Source organism: Leucopleurus acutus (assembly GCF_964270905.1).
Source record: "Leucopleurus acutus genome assembly, chromosome: 8".
NCBI classification, from domain to species: Eukaryota; Metazoa; Chordata; class Mammalia; order Artiodactyla; family Delphinidae; genus Leucopleurus; species Leucopleurus acutus.
The window spans coordinates 73,765,744-73,788,701 of NC_139151.1; the positions used below are offsets into that span (position 1 = coordinate 73,765,744).

Genomic DNA, 22,958 nt, shown 5'->3' on the forward strand with positions numbered 1-22,958 from the left:
CATATTTAATATTCTTTATTGTTTGTAAATAGTTTTTCAGGATTTTATAGCTTTTATCACTTAGAAACATGACTTGTGATTTGGTTTATCAACAGTCCAGAAACTGGGCCATGAAGCCTGTCATAGGTCACATTTTCAACTGATGCGTGTTGAAATGTCTTTGTTGGTTTTAGTTTGGTCTGGCAGTGAAACCATGCCATTTCAGACAACTGCCACAAGGATTAGGTGGCCTTTCCCGGTCTTTCTTGCCTTAAATGATATAATAATAATTATGTAAGTAGTTCAGTAAATTAGATAAGTTGAATTAATCTTAGAGTTAGGGAAAGTATAGGAGATTAATTAACAACACAAATTTTTGGTTGTACAGGTGTGTTTTTGCCTTTCCTGTCCATAGCTTATGACCTAAATTTAAGGATTTTTTTAAATTCTTCTATTTTTCCTCTTTTATATTTATTACTCTGAAAATTTTAAGCGAAATAAAACTGTACATGTCTAGTATGTATTGTTTTGTCTACTTAAAAGTAGACATAATCTCATATGTCCAGTGGTTCAAGATAAGGAAATGTATGACATAACTTTTCCTCAACTCTATACCTCTTGCCATTTTTTTTCTTGCTTTTCTTATCTTTCTGTTGGTCCGTCAGAGTAAAAGACATCTTTTTACTGCCAGATTTTTGGTATATTTTTTAAAATCAATAAATAATAATCAATAACAGGGACTTCCCTGGCGGTCCAGTGGTAAAGAGTCCGCCTTTCAATGCTGGGGACACGGGTTCGATCCCTGGTCAGGGAACTGAGATCCCACATGCCGCGGGGCAACTAAGCCCACGTGCCACAACTACTGAGCTCATGTGCCTCAACTAGAGAGTCTGCGTGCCTCAAACTACAGAGCCCACGTGCCCTGGAGCCTGCGCGCCACAACTAGAGAAGAGAAAACCCGCACACCACAACTAGAGAGAAGCCCGCACACCGCAACGAAAGATCCCGCGTGCCACAACTAAGACCCAACACAGCCAAAAATAAAATAAAATAAATAAATAATAAATCTTTAAAAATATAATAGTGAAAAATAGCAACGGTTAAAAATCAAAAATACAGTGTTACGTAAAATTAACTGTAAAAAATGTTCCTTTGATAACAAAGATTACTGTTGTTTTAAAGTCTTTTGTTTCTATTTCTAAAGTCACGTTATTATTAGTGTGTTTTTGGCAGAAATAGTTTGCCCCTTAATGGAAGATACTGATGATTAGTGAGAGCAAAATATGTGTTAGCAAACTGCCTTATTTCTTTTAGTGTGTTTTACCTTCCCTGTCTGGCAAACTGCTAGTAGTTCTGGAAGACTCATCTCAGACATCTCCTCCCTTATGCAGTTTTCCCTTTTAGCCCTTGATCACATATAGAATCTCTTTTCTCCTTTCTTTTGCAGTTTAGTTTAAGCTTCTATTATACACTTTTACAGTGTATTAGAATTAATTGTTCATGTACCTTTTTCGATTCTCTTAAGACTGGGAACCAGGTTTTACTAGGTATGGTCATATTCTGTGAAAGGGATCAGCATTAGTAAATAATGGGGGAATATACATCATAAGAGAAATTTCCCAGATAGAAACTCACTGGCCACATACACGATCTTATTTATAATTTTCTGTACATCACAGGAAGGCAAGGATGTAGCATGTAGTTAAGAATATTGCTCCAGAGTCAGACCACCTGAATTCTTGGCCCTGTTTTGCCGCACCTAGGTTTGTTACTTTGGGCATGTTACTGAACCTCTCTGTGAGTCAGTTTCCTTTTCTATAAAATGATGATAACAGTAGTACCCACTTCACAGGGTTTTTGTGAGGATTAAATGGAATTAATACCTGTAAATGTCATAAAGCATTCTGGCACATAATAAGACCTCAGTAATTAGCCATTCAGTTTTGAAAGTTACACAAACTTTTAAGCAATCTGTAACTAGTGCATGAGCTGCTTGAGTAGGTTATTCAATAAATAAAAGTTGGGAATGGTAATATACATGAAGTAAAGAATATTAATACTTGAGGGAAGAACATTCTTGGGGCTTCTGCCTTGGCTTATTAGCCCTTTGTAAGAGCAAAAGGTCCTCTGTTTCCATGGCTAGCATTTACTAATTGACTGCCTATGATGAGTGCAAAGAAGTATGATAATCAGCTGATGGATGTGGATTACTGGAGTTAGGGATATTTTTTATATTTTTCTTAATATGAATTAAAATGTATTATATGTATGTTTCAAGAAAAAGTCTCAGTTTGCTGCTCTGTAAACAAATTTTAGGTAGTACTGATAATACCTAATTATTTTACATAAAATATAAAATGCATATTCAGTAGGACTTTTTTGAGTACTCCAAATATTAACAGAGAGATAGTTACTGTATTTGAACAATGAAAGGAAAATTGTGGTTTATAAGCATGATTTTTTTCACAGATGTGCTGACATCTGAATTAAGAATAAAATGAAAACAATGACAGTAAAAATGTAATTAAGAATAGGCCTCTTGGGCTTCCCTGGTGGGCACAGTGGTTAAGAATATGCCTGCCAATGCTGGGGACACGGGTTTGAGCCCTGGTCCGGGAAAATGCCACATGCCTTCTAACAACTAAGCCCGTGTGCCACAACTACTGAACCTGCGCTCTAGAGCCTGCGAGCCACAACTACGGAAGCCCACGCGCGTAGAGCCTGTGCTCTGCAACAAGAAGAACCACTGCAATGAGAAGCCCACGCACCGCAATGAAGAGTAACCCCTGCTCGCTGCAGCTAGAGAAAGCCCGCGCACAGCAACAAAGATGCAACGCAGCCAAAAATAAAATAAATTAAAACAAATAAATTTATCAAAAAAAAATAGGCCTCTTATGCATAATGATTTCAGTTTTATAATCTTTACATTTGTTCTTAGCTGCACTCTTAACCACTCCCCATCCTCCCCTTTATTTAATCTTAATGTTTGTTTAAATTAAAATTCACATGACACTCTGCAGCCATTTTATTTCTTACTCTAGAGAGGAGACCGTTTTGTAATAGTGGGATCTTGGTAGCTGTAGGGAAAATTTAACCCTTTGAGAAATGTTTAAGTGGATCTCAGGCTATTTTATATTGCAGGTATGTTAGAAAAGTATAGTAATATGTATCATATTAAAATATATGCTGTTTTTTTTCTGTGCTTGAGACCAAATTTAAGTGAAAATGTTTAGTCCCTTAAGGAAAGTTGTTTATGTTGAAGCAGTTATGTGTTGTGGGTAACTTTTTGCTTTTGAAACATAATATTTTAGATGTTTTATATCTCTTTCATCACATTTCTGGAAGTTGCATTTGCTAAGAGATTCAGTGCATCATATGTGATTGATTCAATTGGATTTATTTGCTTTTTGGCTCTCCATAATCCATGTTGCATTCTAGTTGTGCTTAATGTTTGCTCAATGAGTTGTAAATTATTCTAATTATGAAGATAAAGGGCATAAGTTATTCAGGAGTATGTATCAACTGTCCTTACAGAAACTTTTCACTATATTAGCCAGAGAACATGAAATATTTGTTAATTTTTATTTCAAACTCAAAACTGTATAGCAATTAAAATTTTTTTTTTTTCAGTAAAACTGTTTACCTCTACCTGGGAGTGAAAGTAAGCTCCTAAATTTTAACAGTTTGCATTCGCAGACAGATGGGCATTCATTACAAACTCGGATTGTTTCATGTAACTCAGTTGTCACAGTCATAATTACTATAATAATTAGTATGAAGTGGTTCTACTTAAGAATTATCTTAGGAGAGATATTTGATTCACAAGCCTTGAGTAATCATATGAATGCCACCAATTTGTAATAAATAATACCTGCTCCAGTGCTCCACAACCTGGATTTAGAGAACCCCCAATCATGTGTTTGAGAAATAACAAATTATATCTGTGTGAAGATTCAAGGGGGGCATTATTAGTATTTTTATGGAGTGGAATGCAAAATTCTTACAGATTTTTAAAGTAAAACACCTGCCTTCTTTTTTGAGCCCTTGCAGAGCTGATTTTAGTAAGGTACTCCCTAATTCCTTGGGAATTCCAATTCATTCTCTTTAACCATTAGAAATACTTTAAGGGACAAGTTTAAGAAGCCATGACTTACACTGCTTTTTGAAACTGATTTAAAGGACTTGATGGAGATAATTGTCCTCTTAGTTTTTCGTCCCTTTTAGCATAGATCTTTCATACTCTCTTTAATAGATCCTCCAAATTGGCAAAATTTAGGTGACAGGACTCTGAAGTAATTATTTATTTAGGTGAAATGAAAATTTTAGCTGGAGTTAGTTAACATTAAATGTTGATCTGTTCTTATTAACGACTTTCTTGACCTCTCAATACATTACTTGTTTTGAGTAAATTTTTCAATGGTGGGTATACATTGATTTGGTTGGCTCCATTTTCACTCTCTTTCCTCTATCCTTTTTAATACTAGAATATTTATTTGGAGATACCCAATTTAAAGTCAGGACTACAGCTTTGGAGTTGAATGAATGCGAGGTTAACTGACCTTTTCATGAATTCAGTCTTCAGCCTTATTTTTATTAATTTGTGCTTCTGTCCAGTAAAAGGAAGAATAAACCCGAGGCTTAATCTGTTCCCTTAATGAAATTTCTGTTTCATTAAGAAATTAAATGTGATTTGTCTTGATCAGTTTTGCTAAGGGTTTATCATTTAATACGCTTTTCAAAGACCCCAAATTTTGGCTTTGTTGATTTTTTTCTATCATACATTTATTTTCTATTATTTATTTCTGACATTATTTCCCTCTACTCTTTTAGTTTGACTTGCTGCTTTTATTCTAGCTTCTTGAAATCGAAGCTTATTAGATCATTGATTTTCAGATTTTCATTTTCTAATATTTTGCATTTGAGGCTTATATTTCTAAGTACTGATTTAAGTAATTTAAAAAAATAGTTTAAAAAAAAGTTTTACTTTTTTTCTGAAATGCTGTTATTAAAAGAAAAACCAAACTACTGTCATATTTTAGAATTAATCTACCATTAAAAAAACAAAGGCACTGGTACTTCTTGTGTTAAGGCTTAACTAAGTGCTGTAAGGGACCCTCTTATTGCAGAACCACAAAACCCCTGAAGAATATACATTTTATGGGGTTTTTTTCTTATTATGGAAGTCAGTTTTGCTGTTATTTTCTCTTTTCTGGTTCAGTTGTGTTGTGACTATATTTATTTTATTTTATTTTTATTATTTTTTTTGCGGTACGCGGGCCTCTCACTGCTGTGGCCTCTCCCTTTGCAGAGCACAGGCTCCAGACGCGCAGGCTCAGCGGCCGTGGCTCACGGGCCCAGCCGCTCCGCGGCATGTGGGATCTTCCCGGACCAGGGCACAAACCCATGTCCCCTGCATCGGCAGGCGGACTCTCAACCACTAGCGCCACCAGGGAAGCCCATGACTATATTTTTTAAAAGAGAAGGAACACAATTTTAAATAAATTTTATTTTATTAAATAAACATGAAACCATAATATGATTTGCATCACTGGCAATCCACTAAGAGATTACAAAAACAGAAAGAAATCTCACCCTTTTATATAACCAAGCACATACAACCCATTGCATACATGTTCTCAAGATAAACAGTATTATTGACGGGTTTTAATTGCTAATTTTTGCTCATTTCTTTATGTAATTTGGGAGGGAAATTCTAGACTGCAGTTATATAAATGTGTAAGAACTAACAGTTTTAAATGAGCTTATAGCTCATTTTGGCATTGTCTTCTATGAAATTTCTGTTCATTTATTTTGCTTATCATTGTATTTGGGATTTTTGTCTTTTTATTATTTTTCTGAAAGAGTTTCTTATTTATTCTAGTTACCAATGTGTTACTAGGGCTATTCCTTTTTTTTTTTTTTTTTTTTTTTTTTTTGCTGTACGCGGGCCTCTCACTGTTGTGGCCTCTCCCGTTGCGGAGGCTCCGGATGCGCAGGCTCAGCGGCCATGGCTCATGGGCCCAGCCACTCTGCGGCATGTGGGATCTTCCCGGATCGGGGCACGAACCCGTGTCCCCTGCTTTGGCAGGCGGACTCTCAACCACTGCACCACCAGGAAAGCCCTAGGGCTATTCTCATATCTTTTGCTTCTCCTTGTTTCTGGGCACATAGGAGAATTTATCTTTCTGTCTCCTTTGAAGTTAGATGTGACCCTATGACTTGCCTGACTCCCTTAGTGATTATAATAAGCAATGCTTCTTGTCAACCTGTAATACCAGAAATAAACCTTTTTTTTTTGTTTTAGGTGATTATTTGGATGGTGTTTGTTAATGCAGGGTAACCCAGCTTGTCTTGACAGATACATTATTCTCTATCAATTATGTTTGTTGGCAGTGTGTGGCTTGTCAGTTCATTATTTTTTGATATGATTTGATGAATAGACATTCTTAATTTTTGTGTATCAAATTTATCAAACTTCTTTATGGTTTGAGTTTTTCATATCTTGTTTAATAAATCTTTCTAGACTTACCATTGTATATTTATTAGACTTCTCCATCTTCCGTGCCTCCTCACCTTTTCATATTTTCTAATGTTTTGGCTTTCTGGACTGCATTCTGGATAATTTTTTTCAGTTCAGTCCACCAATTCTTTCTGAAGTTAGTTTTAATCTGTTAAACATATCCATTGTTTTTTACTTTCCTTTTTTCTTTTACTTCTAGGTTTGTTTTTTCAATTGAAGTATAGTTGACTTACAATATTCTGTTAGTTTCAGGTGTACAGCATAGTGATTCAGGATTTTTGCAGATTATATTCCGTTATAGGTTATTACAGGGTAATGGGTGTGATTCATATGCTATGTAGCATATCCTTGTTGCTTATGTATTTTATATATGGTAGTTTGTATCTGTTAATCCCATACCCCTAATTTTTCCCTTCCCCTTTCCCTCTCCCTTTTGGTAATGTTTCATATATCTGTGAGTCTGTTTCTGTTTTGCATATACATTCATTGTGTTAATTTTTAGATTCCACATATAAATGATATATAGTATTTGGCTTTCTCTGTCTGATTTATTTCACTAAGGATAAAATTCTCTAGGTCCATCCACATTGCTGTAAATGGCAGTATTTCATTACTTTTCGTGGCTGAGTAATATTCCTGTGTGTGTGTGTGTGTGTGTGTGTGTGTGTGTGTATCACATCTTAAGCTAGTCATCTGGTGGTGGGAACTTGAGTTATTTCCGTGTCTTCACTATTGTCAAGCCACTAGCGCCACCAGAGAAGCCCTCATAAATCTTTAATTAAGCTTTTGGTTTTGAGATAATTGTAGATTATCACATACAATTATAAAAAATTATGCAGAGATTCCCTGTACTTTTATACCCAGTTTCTGTCAATGATAACATCTTGAAAAACTATCATGCAATGGCACAACCAGGATACTGATATTGATATCATTGAGATACAGAACAGTTCCACCACTACAAGGAGCCCTCCTATTGTCCTTATCCAATCCTAGCCTTGACCTGTGATAAACACTAATGTTCTCTCAGTTTCTTTCATTTTGTCTTTTCAAGAATGCTGTGTAGGAGACTTCCCTGGCATTCCAGGGGTTAAGCCTTCACCTTCCAGTGCAGGGGCTGGGGGTTGGATCCCTGGTCAGCAGCTAAGATCCCCTATGCCTTGGGCATCCAAAACACCAAAACATAAAACAGAAGCAATATTGTAACAAATTCAATAAAGACTTTTAAAATGGTCCACATCAAAAAAAAAAAGCTGTGTAAATGGAATCATACAAATAAATGGAATCATACAAATAAAGCTTTATGTACATTTGTGTATAGATTTTTGTGTGAACATAAGTTTTCATTTCTTTCAGAGAAGTGCCCAAGAGTATAATTGCTAATCATATAGTAATTGTATGTTTAGTTCTATAAGAAACTGTCAAATTATTTTCCAGAAGGGCTGTACTATTTTCTATTCCTACTAGCAACATATAAGTGATCCAGTGTCGCCACATCCTTGCCAACATTTCCTATTGTCACTATTTTTTTCATTTAAGCCACTGATGTGTAGTTATATCTCATTGTGCTTTTAATTTGCATTTCTCTAATGGCTTATGATGTGAAACATCTATTCATATATTTATTTGCTGTCTGTATCTCCTCTTCAGTGAATTGTGTGTTTCTGTCTTTTGTTCATTTTCTAATTGGACATTTTTTCAGTGTTGAGTTTGATAGTTCTTTTTACCAGTTCTTTTATCGGATATGTAGTTTACAAATATTTTCTCCCACTTTGTAACTAGTCCTCTTAACAGAGCCTTTTGCAGAGCAAAAGTTTTTAATATCGATGAGGTACAAATTATGTTTTTATTTTTATGCATCATGCTCTTGGTATCAAAATCTTGGTATCTAAAATCTCTTAATCTGTAGGTTCACCTTCCTCTTTTTTTTTTATCATGCAATTCTTTGAAGAAACTGGGCCATTTTTCCTGTAGAATTTTCCACGGTCTGGATTTTGATGATTACATCCTCATGGTGTCATTTAATATGTTTTTCTATCCCTTGTATTTCTTGTAAACTTGAAATACAAGGTCAAGAAATAGAGGATTAACAAATTCAAGGGGTTTTTCCCCCCAGAACACCTCATGTGTGATGGTGGTGATTGGTTTCTATTGTATTGAGTCAAGGGACTCTTAGTGTTTGGCTGTCTCTGTTACATTGAGATTGATAATTGCTTTTGGAGTTGTCAGCCTAATCTACTTCTTATAAAGTTCCCTATCAGCCTTTGACTTAAAGATTTTAGAATTCATTGAAAATGATTTCTTAGATTCATTATTTCATTAGAAGTTATAAAATTGTGATATTCTAATTATATCATTTATTCTTTGTTAGGTGAAGTTATTCTGTAAGTACTCTCATCAAACATTTGGTTATAAACTATAGTTTATATAGGAAAAAGGGGATAAATGCCGTATATTTTCTACTTAACATTTTCAGAATAATGAACTGTTTCCCTAGCCTTTTCTAAAGGGATTTTTTTGGTTTGTTTTTAGTGTCATTATGAACTCATGGACTTTTAACATATTTGATGTGTTTTGAACCATTGTAATTACTATTTTTGGTGTTCGCACTGGCCTATTTTTAGCTAATGACAGACATTTGAACTTGCCTCTTATATCCCTTTAACAATTCCTAGTTGTCTTCAATATAATAATGAAAAACAGAAAATATAAGTATGTTTATGTTTCAGATTATACTTTCTGGTACTATAAGATATTTTACAGTCATTTTATACTGCCTAAACATGGAATCAAAGAATCCTGGTTCTTTCATTGGAAAACGGTATATATAGAGATCACAGTCTGGGTTCTAGGAGTGCTCATTGCTACTGTACTGCCATTGGTTGTATGTTGTTCTTAGTGGACAGGTATAGCTATTTTTTTTAATATTAAAAAAACCATGAGTTTACACTGATATTTCCAATTTAAGATTATGGAATTTTTACTTAGAGTCTTTAATTTTGTACTGTATCTCTTTTTCTTCTATGTAGAAAATATTAATTCTTAAAATAATAATTGTTTACTTTATCATATAATAGATTACCTATAATAGTTTTAAATTTTTTATATCAATTTTACTACTAACAATAAGATTTCTAATGCAGTTTATGATCCCTCTATATTTTCTTTTGTCCTAGAGTATATCTCATGGAAATACACAGTCTAAATACTGTGTTTCAAAGTTACTTGAATTAATTATTTTCCTCTGGTTATGTAACGAACTTGACATACCATCAGATTTATTTCCTTTTTCTTCAATCTGGGGGAATTGCTTCTTTTTCCTTTTTTAGTTAATTTTGTTTTAATTACAAAAACATTTATGTGGTTCCATTCCTTTTGTCCCTTAGTGAATAGATAACCTTAAAAAAATTTTTTTTTTAGCTTTTGGTTTATTAAAAAGATATTAGATATGTATATATTTATATTTTCACCCTATGTTACGCAGAGTTAACATACTCTATGCATTGTTCTATGCTTTGCTTTTTAAATTTAAAATTATATCTTGGCCATCACTCTGTATCATTATAGAAAGATACACCTCATTCCTTTCTATGGCTATATAATACTCCATTGTACAGATAAATATAATGTATATAACTAACACTCATTTAAATTTCTGTCATTCTTTTGCTGTTACAGCTAATGTTGAACATTCTTGTACATATTTCATTTCATCTTCCTGGAAGTGGGATTGATGGGTCAAAGGGTTAATGCATATGCATATGCAATCTTAACAGTTTTTGCCAAATTCTCCTCAGCACTTACCTTACCATTCTGCTTTCTTACCAACAGTAATGAGAATACCTGTTTTTTCACAGTCTTGACAACAGAGTATGTTGCAGAATCACTTTTAAATTGCTGAGGTTTTTCCTGCCACCTAGACATTGTAAATTAAGATTGTATATTTGCATGGGGACTGGCTTATGTTAAGAATTATTGGAGGCGGGGTTGGGGTGGAGGGGAGTATGTGTTTGACCACCCAACACCAAGGTTCTAAACTGGCTTGTCGAGGAGGGAGCAGGGTGGCAGCAGGTGAGATTTTAAATTTACATTTACTCTGTAGATATATTGGTTGTCTCTGTTTTGTTATTTGGGTCTTATATTCCTCACTTTGGCTGGACCATGGGTTTTATCTCCCGTTTTTCCATGTTTATTTACTAGCTTTAGCAAATGGCTCTCAAGGTGAAAGCCAGCTTACTGATGCATCTAACTAGATGTTCTTTTTTTTCTTCTGGCCTATATGTTGTACTTAGAGAATCAGGAGCTCCTAAAATGCATTGGTGCAGGAAACGGAATGAGATCTTGTTCTTTAAGCCCTGAATCATACTGTTAATAGAGTTCATCTTTCCTGTAGTCTCAAACATCTATAATTTACAAGTTTTGTAGGACCACCATGTTACATATAAGTATAACTTAATTAATTCTCATCAGTAAAAGTGCTAGCAAGTAATTTAGTTGTATTTTTAAGAATAGAATTTCCAGTTATAATTAATGATTTTTTTCAATCACCGTGCAGGATTGGAATATTGTTTTAGAAATACAGATGTATCTTTCTCCAAAGAAGAAATACAGATGGCCTACAGGCACATGAAAAAGTACTCAATAGTGCTAATTATTTGAGAAATGCAAATCAAAACTACAATGAGGTATTACCTCACACCGATCAGAATGGCCATCATCAAAAAGTCTACAAATAATAAATGCTGGAGAGGGTGTGGGGAAAAAAGGAATCCTTCTACACTGTTGGTGAGGATGTCAATTGGTACAGCCACTGTGGAGAACAGAATGAAGGTTCCTTAGAAAACTAAAAATAGAGTTGCCATATGGTCTAGCAATTCCACTCCTGGGTGTATATCTGGAGAAAATTAATTCAGAAAGATACGCGTACCGAAGGGTTCATAGCATCACTATTTATAATAGCCAAGACATGGAAGCAACCTAAAAGTCCATCGATAGATGAGTGGATAAAGAAGATGTAGCATATATATAGAATGGAATATTAGTCATACAGAAGAATGAAATAATGCCATTTGCAGCAACATAGATGGACCTAGAGATTATATTAACTCACGTAAGAGAAAGACAAATATGATATCACTTTTATGTGGAATCTAAAAAAAAAAGATACAAATGAACTTATTTACAAAATTGAAACAGACTCACAGACATAGAAAACAAATTTATGGTTACCAAAGGGGAAGGAGGGGTGATAAATTGGGAGTTTGGGATTAACATTTACACACTACTATATATAATATAAATATATATATAACAGGGACCTACTGTTTACACAGGGAACTGTATTCAATATCTTCTAATAACCTATGGAAAAGAATCTGAAAAAAAATACATGTATGTATGTATAACTGAATCACTTTGCTGTGCACCTGAAACTAACACCACTTTGTATAAACCAACTATACTTCAAAAAATAAAAAGAATAGGAAGGGAAGGAGGGATGGATCGAAGTATTTTTACCTCATTGCCCCATAGATTTGCCACACTGGATATTGCATAACTTTGTAATTATTGCCAATCTGGTAATCATTTGGTAGTCTCATTGTGTTTGAATTACTAATGAAGTTCAGCATGTCTGCATATGGTTATTGGTGATTTCCTGGCTCGTAACTGTATATAATTTTTTTAACCCAATTTTCTTTTGGGTTGCCCGCATTTTTCTTGTTGATTACTTTTCCTTGTTGGAGATGGAAATGTGTGTGTTATCTTTCCAAACTCTGTGACTTATTTTTTATTCTTCTGATGTCTTTTGATGAACAGAGGTTCTAAATTTTAATGTCAAATTTATTAGTCTTTTTCTTTATGGTTAGTACTTTCCCCCGCCCAGAACATGGAGATATATATGTGTGTGTGTATAAAACTTCATACCTTCCCCATTTACATTTAAGTTTTTAGTACACTCATGTAGTTCTGGTAGTAAAAATTGTCAGTCTTTCTATGGGGCAGTTTTATGACACAGGTCAAAATTTTAAATGTGCATATCCTTTAATGCAGAAATTCTGCTTTAAGAAATTTATCTTAACCAAATACATAAAACATTGAACAAAGATGTCTGTGTGTTCATGTTTAAAGCATTATTTTTTTACCCATTTTATGGCAGATGAGTGCAAAGGATACAGATATTCTTGTTGCTTGATATCATCGGACACCTTGCATTTTTCCAGGTGTGTGAAAGTGTAATATAATCTGTCTCGGTTACCGTAGAGCTATCAGTAAGGAAAGTATCTTACCCAAAAGTATTTTACATAATTACTTTAAAATTCTCATGTAACGTCCTTATCATATTTGTGATAAATAAAATGGTTAGTATTAGCACATTTTAAGGTGAAAGAGTCAAATCACAGGCTTGGGAATCACTGAAAAAACTTTGCAGTTTAGATGTTCAATGTCTAAGGCTATTATAAATATAACAATGAAGTAAATAGAGGTTCTTTTACATCCTTTAAATCTTCTAAGATCAGACAAGATCGGGTACATCCTGTAAAATCTTTTTTTTTTTTTTTAACATCTTTATTGGGGTATAATTGCTTTACAATGGTGTGTTAGTTTCTGCTTTATAACAAAGTGAATCAGTCATACATAAACATATGTTCCCATATGTCTTCCCTCTTGCGTCTCCCTCCCTCCCACCCTCCCTATCCCACCCCTCCAGGCTGTCACAAAGCACCGAGCCAATATCCCTGTGCCATGCGGCTGCTTCCCACTAGCTATCTACCTTACTGCGTTTGTTAGTGTGTATATGCCCATGACTCTCTCTCGCCCTGTCACAGCTCACCCTTCCCCCTCCCCATAACCTCAAGTCCGTTCTCTACCTGTAAAATCTTAAGTTTGCTACATTGCTAGCAGAGAGCACTGTAGATGAGGAGAAAATGCTTATCTAATTATTTTTGTTATATCTCTAGAGCAGTGATTCTCAGCAGTGGAGGGAGCATGTCTAATTTTGCCCCCCTGGGATATATGGGTAATGGGAAATGTCTTGGAAACATTTTAGGTTACAGCAGTTCAGGAGAGATGGGGACTGGAGGAGAGTGCTGCTTAAATACCCTACAGTGGACAGAACAGCCCCTACAAGGAAGTATTATCTGGCCCAAAATGTTGGTAGTGCCAAGGTTAAGAAACCCTGTTTCAGAGTTCTCATTTCTATGCATTGATAATAACTCATACCTCAACTTAGATGATATTATACAGGCCACCTGACCTAGTCTGAGGCATCAAGGAAGTTTTTCCTTAAAAGGTGACATCATGACAGTATACTTTGTCACATGCATGTACAGTTGAAGCTTCCTAACCAACCTGCGTTTAATTCACCAGATTAATGATGCTTTGCATTCTTTTTGTATAACATCTGCTAGATTCCTATGGCTACCTGAACACTTAGGCTAATGAGGTACCTTTAGTGTGCTGCTCCTCTTCTGCTCCCATCAGTTGGATTGTATTGTTTACCAAGAGCTTACTGTATTTGTTTGCCTACTTATTTATGAAAAATCAGTTCATATTAACATAAACTATTGAACAATATTGTAAGAAAAAAATTGTTGTAAAATAAAGCACTAAAACAATCGTGAAGGGCTTAGGAGTGAGGGTGGAAATTATAGGATTGAAGGATTCTCCACTTGGCAAGTGGATATTGGTAATATTGGTAAACAAATCTACATTTGTATGTTTTTACTTAAAACATGTTGTTTTCAGTTAACTGACTACTAGTCCCAGTCACATTGGATAAAATTCTATCTATAGTAAATCTTATAGAATTGAGAGGAGTATTGAAAAAGAAGTCATCAAATATTTATTATGCTTCAGAAATGTACTTAAGAATTTGAGATTAGATTTCGTAGGTTTATTTATTTGTTGGAAGTAATCTTTAAATATTTTAAAATAAATCTTTATTTTTTATCTTTAAATAAATCCAGATTGTTGACTGTCACTAGACTTTCTACACATAAACTCGTCATTTTATTGTTGCCTTCCCCTTGCCTCAGTTTTTTAAACAGTTAATTCTACCTAAGCGTGTGTCAGTAATTCAGTTATTTGAACTGAAAAAAAAAATTAGTCAAGAGAAGCACCTTATTCTGAAGGTATCACAAGTTTCTTTTATCATTAATTAATCTATTCCAAGAAGATACCATGAGCAGGCATTTTAAAATAATAATAGGCATTATTCCTATTTCAGTGAATAATGTTAATGGTTCTTCTAGTTCCAGATTTGATCCAGTGTGTTACTTTTGTAGTTATTAATTTTTGAAGTGTAAATGCAAATTTTAATTTTAAAAAGTGAATGTCAGTTTGGGAAGAAAAGTGCCCCATGAGCATCATGGGAGAAGTATTGGGTATAATTCTCTTCCAGATGGCACCCCTACAGGTGAGGCAGCAGCCTGTGAAATTACAGTCTGAATTACACTGCAGATGAGCAGGGCATTTGGAGCAAAGCCTTCTGATATCAGTAATAAATGACTTGGTTCAGAACCAAGGACAATTCCCAGGAAATTAAAGCCTATTCTATCACGTAGGGAGCCTATAGTAAAATGAAGTTTAGCAAAGTGGAAAGTTGAGAGAAAGGACAATAACCGCAAGCAATCCATATATGAAACTTTTCATCTGCTAATATTTTTAACTAGACATTTTCATTTATCTCACAAATGTTAAGTTTTGTTTCTACATATATTCTAGGATATTCATTGATTTTCTAAAGTCATATTTTTCACAGTGAATGGTGGCTAACAGCCACTTGCCAAATAAGCTTTCACTCTGAAATATTAATCAGATACCTATTGTAAATTCTAATCTTGTTTAATATGCTCTATGGGAATTTTCTTATTTCAGAACACTTGAGTCCTTAATTACAAATGTAGTATAATATAATACAAATACCAAGTCTTATTTTCAATCAGGTAAATCAATTCAAGAAGCAACATAGAATAGTTATTCAGAACTTGACCTCTGTAGTCAGGCAGACCAAGCTTCCAAATTCTGACTTGTTCAACTGTTTCTGTGACTGTGAGCTGTTTTTTTTAAGTCTTAGGATTTTAGGTTATTTAACGTTTCTAAGCCTTAATTTCCTCATTAGTTAAATGGAAATAACAATAACATGTGCTTTAGGGAAGAATTAAATAAGATATTCCATAAAAGAACACTTAATACTATGAACTTTGACAGTTTTCACCACTATTATTATTTGAGAATTTTAATTTTAGAAAGCAAAACAGCATTTTAAAATAACCAATTTTAAGTGCTATGATAGAGTACAAAGCAGGGTAAAGAGTTAGAGTTCGGTGGGGGGAAAAAAGATATTTTATGTGGAGACATTAAGAAAATCCCTTTTGAGGAGGTAATAGTTGAGCAGATATCTCGATACTAAGTGAAATAAATGACCAGTAAAATTGTCAGTCTTCATTGAGTAATAAATAATGTGGCTTGGGAATTCCCGGGGTCCAGTGGTTAGGACTTGGTGCTTTCACTGCCAGGGCCCAGGTTCGATCCCTGGTAGGGGAACTAAGATCCCACAAGCCCCGCGGCATGGCCAAAATCATAATCATAGTCATAATGTGGCATATTTAGTAGATGGACTAAATATGAATATGTATAATCTATTCTTGTTTTGAAGGAATGCTTTTCTACTGATTTGCTAGTTTAGTTATTCTTTAACATAAAACTTAGAAACTGCTTTGACAGAATAAAAGCCTTGTCATATACAAGAAATATCTTGCTACAGAAATAAAAAAGGTATTATCAGAAATAAAGTATTGTTTTTAATTATACATCAATGAAGAGAGAAAAAGGAGAAAAAAATGGAATGGGAAAAGGCGAAAAAAGAAAGACATGCTTTAGCCTTCTGCTTCAATCCATTTTAGCCCAATTCTACCTCATAGTAGCTGACCCCATATGATGACTTCTGCCAAATTAGAGTTATAAAAAATGATCCTTTGTAGGTTTTATGTGTTAACTCTGTGCCAGGCACTCTGCTAAATCCTTTACATGTATCAACAAAAACATCTGATTATTTGCTTTCAGAAACTCTCTGACTTCATAATGTTGGCTGACTCTAAAAAATGGGAAGTAAAGACATGGCATTTATGAAAGGATGTTTTTGCTGCCGGGGATGATTATCTTTGTTTTGTTTATTTGCACTCTTATCTCTTGTTGAGTTTAGTTAGCAGCATTGGGAATTGAATCTTAAGGCCAGTGTTTATGAGGGGATCTGAAAATTGTCCAGTATTATTTTTCCAGCTACGTGACCTAAAATACCTCACTTAACCATGCTAGTACTGATTTCTCTAATGTGAAAATTACATTGTTTAAATAGTTAGAACCTTAGAAACTCTCTAATATTGTTTGATCAGGATTCTGATCTTAGCTAAGGTGATCATTATGGGGTATGTGGAAAAGTGCTTATTGGTGTTTATTATTTTAAATGGAAGCAGACATATAGGAAAGTCTTAAGTATAAATACTAAAGTTCAGAAGATTAAGTAAAATTAACTTTTTTAGCCCAGCGAAACAAATCTCTCTATCTTCACAAGAAGAATCTTGAAGCTGGAATTGGCACTAATTTGGCCAACCTGATCAAATTATTTCAATTGGGTTTAAAATTTTGTTTCTTAATTTTAAAGAAAGTTTTCTCATTTTTATCTTTTTTTTTTTTTGTATGCACACAATCCGTATAGTTTTGGCTGGTCTTAAAAAAAACGTGACTCCTGGGGCGGGGGGAAAAAGAATTTTAGTTCTGACTGGATTTTAATATAGGACCATTCACTAAATATTATATAATTCTGGGCAATCTGGTAAGCCTTCATTCTCTATTAAAGATGTAATTTAAAAATTCTCACTAGCCTTTACAAATATATTTTTTAAGTAGCTCTTAATTTTTTTTAGTTAAACTAATTAGATTTACTGTTCCAAACCTTTTTACATGTATTAACATACTTAGTTCTCATAACAGCTCTATGGTGTAGAATACCATTGTTATTGTCACTTAACGTCACTGAGTCTCCGTTTCTTCATTTGTAAACTTGCCCAACGTTACGTAGAGAAAGAAGCTCCTCTAGGATATAAATCCAAGAGTCCACCCTCTAAATTGGTTCTATTGGTATTGACCATAGTACCGATTTAAAATACGGTTATTTAATCTCAGATGAATGGCTAATTATAACTTTATCTTAAATGCAATAAATGAGCATGTTGCTAGAAGGAGCTACTTTCAGTTACGGATTGAAAAAACTTTTTTGGTTTGATTGTAGTATGTGGAAGTAAGATGGAGTTTGAACTTACAGAGGGAAAATACTTAGATTTAACTAACTACTTTGAAAGGATAATACTAGAAACAGTTTGACATGGTGCCAGATCAGTAACACACTATACTTTTCGCCCCCTTCCAAAAAAGATTGGACTATAATGAATACTCAGTTTGTATGAAAGTGTGATTTGATTTTATTTTAATGTTTTAACATGCAACAGTCTTGCAAATAAGGACCGTTTTTTCCCAACCTATTAACATGTTTTACCAACTGATCTTTTCCTCTTAGGTAAATAGATGCCTCCTCTTTAAATAATTTTTTTGGGCAAAAATTATAATTCACTTTAATCAACTGATAAATGCTTATTTATAAGCATCTGTGTGCATAGATCTGCATGAATTATGTCAGATTGATAAAGATATCTTAGTTGAATTCCAGAAGGCTCTTGTGCTTTGAATACACAGATGATATTAATGAGGAACTAACTTATAAGAGTTAGACATTTTACTGAAGTGCTCTATCAAGGAAAGCAGTTTCCAACAAATCCTTAATTATCCGAATGTAAACACAGTAATAAAAGAGTTTTGTTGCTAAGTCTGTCTTTTGTAGGCAATTATTTTCTTATCAGTGGATTAGTGTGTTGTGGGGAGAAGGTAAATGCCAATATAGAGTTGCTAGCAGTAGTTTAATTAGGTTCCTTTATAAGTGATTCAAGCACTAGAGCTGTATTTTCTGTAAATTTAAATTTGCTATTAATCTCTTGGGAAGATTATCCATTCTGGGTTTGAAGGTTTTTCCTGTGCTAGAGAAACATTTAAAACAGTTTTGTTCATTGTGTTGTGTATTGATCCTCTTAGTTATTTGTGCACAGAACAAATGAGTGAGAACAGTTTTGATTTAGAATGCTGACATGAGGGTAACATTCATATTAGTTAACCCTTAGCCATAATAGGGTGTATTACGTGCTAAGCACTGTGCTGAACACTTGACTTTCCCTGCTGCTCAGGGCTATTGGAGGATGGGCCCCAGAAGAAGACTGACAGAAACTGGCGTTGATCTCTCACTCATCATTACTTTATCATTTCTATAATAAAGTGTATAGCATACTATTAGAATGTACTGTGTTTGTGACACCAGTAGTGGCAGATTATCTTTTCATCTGTGCTGTGATTAGCCTTTCTTGGTGGAGGAGTCAAGTGTTCTCCAGAGTCTGGAGCACACTGGGGCTGAGTTTCATGAAATGTATTTCAAACAACATAGTTGTGCAAGGTGTTGATACATGTTAAATAGAAAAAAAGAGATTTCTAGTTAAAAAGTGGATAATACTTGTTTAGAATTTGTTCAGCCATCCTCTTTACCAGAACACTTCTCAGAACTGTTAATGTGCTGATGTGCATTATGAATCTCTATATGAGGATGATATAGCATCTGGTCTTTCTCACCTCTCCCCTCCTTTTTTTTTTTTAAAAAAAAAACTCTTCAAAGAGAATGTTTTTGGGCAGGAAACATTTTGGGAAAAGGTGTTCCAGACCAGTGTTTCTCAGCCTCAGCTCTGTAGACATTTGGGATCAGACATTTCTTTGTTTGGGGGCCGTCCTGTGTCAGTGAAGGACGTTTATCAGCATTGCCCCCCACCCAGCTGTGACAATGAAAAATGTCCCCCAGGGGCAAAATCTAGTTAAGAACTATTGCTCTAGATTAATATTGCAGTATTCCAGGAAATTATAGGATACATTAGCAATTTCTATCTGAAAGTTTCCTTTTAATGTGGAAGAAATAATAGTCTAGAAAGTGGAAGCACAGGTAGAGAAGGTTCAGTATATTCTGCTGTAATAAACGTTCTGGATCCACTTTGTACCCTGGCCTGATTTTCTTTTCTTTTTTTTTTTTTAACATCTTTATTGGAGTATAATTGCTTTACAATGGTGTGTTAGTTTCTGCTTTATAATAAAATGAATCAGCTATACATATACATATATACCCACATCTCCTCCCCCTTGCATCTCCCTGTCTCCCTCCCACCCTCCCTATCCTACTCCTCTAGGTGGTCACAAAGCACTGAGCTGATTTCCCTGTGCTGTGTGTGGCTGCTTTCCACTAGCTATCTGTTTTACATTTGGTAGTGTATATATGTCCATGCCACTCTCTCACTTTGTCCCAGCTTACCCTTCCCCCTCCCCATGTCCTCAAGTCCATTCCCTGGCCTGATTTTCTAATAATTATTATGTGGAGAATTTACTGCAAAAAATAATTTCAAACTTTGCAGAATATTATATGGTAGAGACTAAAAGTATATTTTCCATTAAAACACTAACCAGATATTTAAATTGAACTGCATATGATGATACTGCACTTTTCTAAAACCCATTTTTTCTTTTTTTATACAGGGCTATTTTCTTCTTTTTGAGTCCATGTTAGATTCTGTCCTTTATGCAAAGAACAAATACTTGGCAAAAGGAGGATCAGGTGAGTATAAAATTCTAGTTTCAGTAATCTAATTTTAGTCTAGCAGAACCAAATGAACCTTTGGATTTCAGATAAACTATGCATGACTGAGAAAGTTCCCAATAGAGATGAAAGACATTTCCATCAGAGGAAGATTTAAGACATTTGTTTAGTGTACCGTTGATAGTAGAACATTATATAAGATATGCAGGACTCTTAAGTTAATGGTATTCTCATGAACACTTTTAATAAAAATACTAAGGACTAGATTTGGAAGCTTTTTGATATTCAAATAAAAATCTAACAGAGACTCTTTGATTTTTAATCTTTGTGACATTTAGGGTTTTTTTGTTTCTGTTTTTTCCCAAAAGAATGTTTCATACTAGGTTGGAGATCATTCACTTTGGTAGCAAATACTCCATGACTTCACTGAATGTATAAACCTGGCTTCTTTGTAATTTAACAAGAGCATTTAAGTAGTGAGTGGTTTCTACTAAGTTTTTAAACCACAGTATACCCAATGAGTATTTTTCAATAGATCCCAATAAATTTGGAAGGCTTCCTTTTCATGGCCATGGTGAACTTTTAATCATATTAGCTCTGCGTACTCAAAGTGAGATTGTGTTTTGACAGGCTTTCTGCTATGAACAGTTGTATACAAATAAATGTTCTCAAGGATTATGTTTTACTCATCTTTGGCTCTTCACTGAGCTCCACAGCTTCTGGAACATAGATAGAACATCATACATGTTTTTTGCATTGAATCATTAAAACTGAATTGAATAGCATGTCTCCCTTCATTCACCTTTCCTTGTACCTTCCCTTTCTCAAAGCTTCAGAACCAGTAAATCATTTCCATGGTCAGAGTACAGTTGATAAAACTGTTATATAAAAGTGGGTGAAAAGGAGGATACATTTTGAACTGGTGACATAAAGCACTTGACCATACTTATGCCTCCTGCCCATCCATGTTCTATGAAATTACTTTGGCAGTAAAAATCAGTAAGGCCAAAACATAAAGCATAGAGAAAATTCTCCAGTACAGTTGAGTTCTTTTTATAATATCATTTAAATAGATTGCCTTTGTTTTTCAAAATGCTCTCATTTTATCACTGTATTTCCTGCAACCATTTCAAGATACGCTTCTCATCTCTGACGTGAACGTGGCTAGAATTTTTAGATATATTTTACCCTGCAACAATTGGCTGTATCTCTCACTAATTGCAGTGATTGTTTTTTAAAGACAACTACACTTAATGACTAAAAACTAATATTATCTACCATTTGTTGATTGTGCAATAGTTGCCAAATAATACGCTGTACCTTTATTTATCTTATTACATGTAATCCTCACGTGTTGTAATCCTCACAACAGCCCTGTGAGACTTTAGAAACATAGGTGTCCTGGATGGTACATATTAAGTGTCCAAGTCTTGAATTTTTTTTTTTTTCTAAACTCAGATCTGCCAGACTCCAGTATTCTTGTTCTTTTCAGTATCCCTTGTTGTTTCTTTACTAAAGTGCATTTTATTGAATCTAATTCTTGCCTTGAAGTTGTTCTAGGGAAGATTCAGAAAACTGTTTCCATACTTCCCTGAGTGGTGTTCATTGATCTTACTGAAGGACTGACAGCAACTTAATACATTTAAATTGAATTCTTGATGAAATTCATTAAGAACTTACAGCCATGTGAATAATGAGGTTATAGCTGAAACAGTGGCAGAGCTATTTCCCATCATCAAAGGGATAAAGTGGAGGCTTTATTCTAGCTCTTTCCATATTTTTATATAACTGCTGTTAGCACTAAGATAATCTGGAAGTATATTGAAGAGAGGTCAGCATTTAACTTCATAAGCAGTGCTGTTGAATGTTACTTGTTAAAAGAATCAAGAAAAGTAGGAAAAGTCAGAAATGAGTAACATGAAGTGGTTTAGCCTATTTTGTGTATGCCTTGATGAATAAATATCATCTAGATGCTCATTCTTTTATTGTAAACAAAGTTTTCTTTCATGTTTTTCTGAAGGAAAGATTTATTAAGCAATTAGCAGTGTCAAGGTTTTAGAAAGAATGATTGAATTATGAGAGAGGGAGACTATTGGAGACCATATAAGCATGAAGGGACCACAGTTTATTTTTACATGAATCCAGGTTCAGTTTATGTCTCACTTTATATTTAATGGCATGGAGTAAAGCCTTTATAAAAGACAGTCAGCCAGTAACTTGAGTATTCATGCTCCTTACCACCAAGCAGTTCCACAGTACTTTAGAGGTACTCATTTACTACTGTTATCACTAACAAAAATAAAGCTTTGTGGGGATTCCCTGGCAGTCCAGTGGTTAGGACTCTGCACTTTCACTGCTGTGAGCCCAGGTTTGATCCCTAGTCAGGGAACTAAGATCCCACAAGCCATGCGGTGCGGCGAAATAAAAAAAATTTTTTTAAGTTTTGTAAAGTTAGTGAAAGTGGATTTACTATTTTCTTCTATTATTAGCTAAGACTTACTAATTGTATATCAGAAATTGTTGTGTTTTACATTCAGCCAACCAAGAGATCAGGAGTAAAACCAAGAAAATGTTAGGTTGAGATCAATGCATAATTTTACAAGGAATTAAGATGAAAACCAATGTATATTTTAGGATGACAGCATAGAATGTAAATGCTTTATACCCTAAAAGTGTCAAATACCACATCTCACAAAAATTGTAAAGGGAATGCAGGAGGTAGGT

The 22,958-nt window shown here is 34.3% G+C and overlaps 1 protein-coding gene across 1 annotated transcript in view; it reads left to right on the forward strand.

The window, feature by feature from the left end:
* PRMT3 (protein arginine methyltransferase 3) overlaps nt 1-22,958 on the forward strand; it is a 136,005-nt gene that overhangs the window by 55,470 nt on the left and 57,577 nt on the right. Inside the window, exon 11 of the mRNA XM_082845357.1 lies at nt 20,174-20,252. Within this exon, the coding sequence (XP_082701483.1) occupies nt 20,174-20,252 (79 nt within the window). The remainder of the gene's footprint in view (nt 1-20,173; nt 20,253-22,958) is intronic.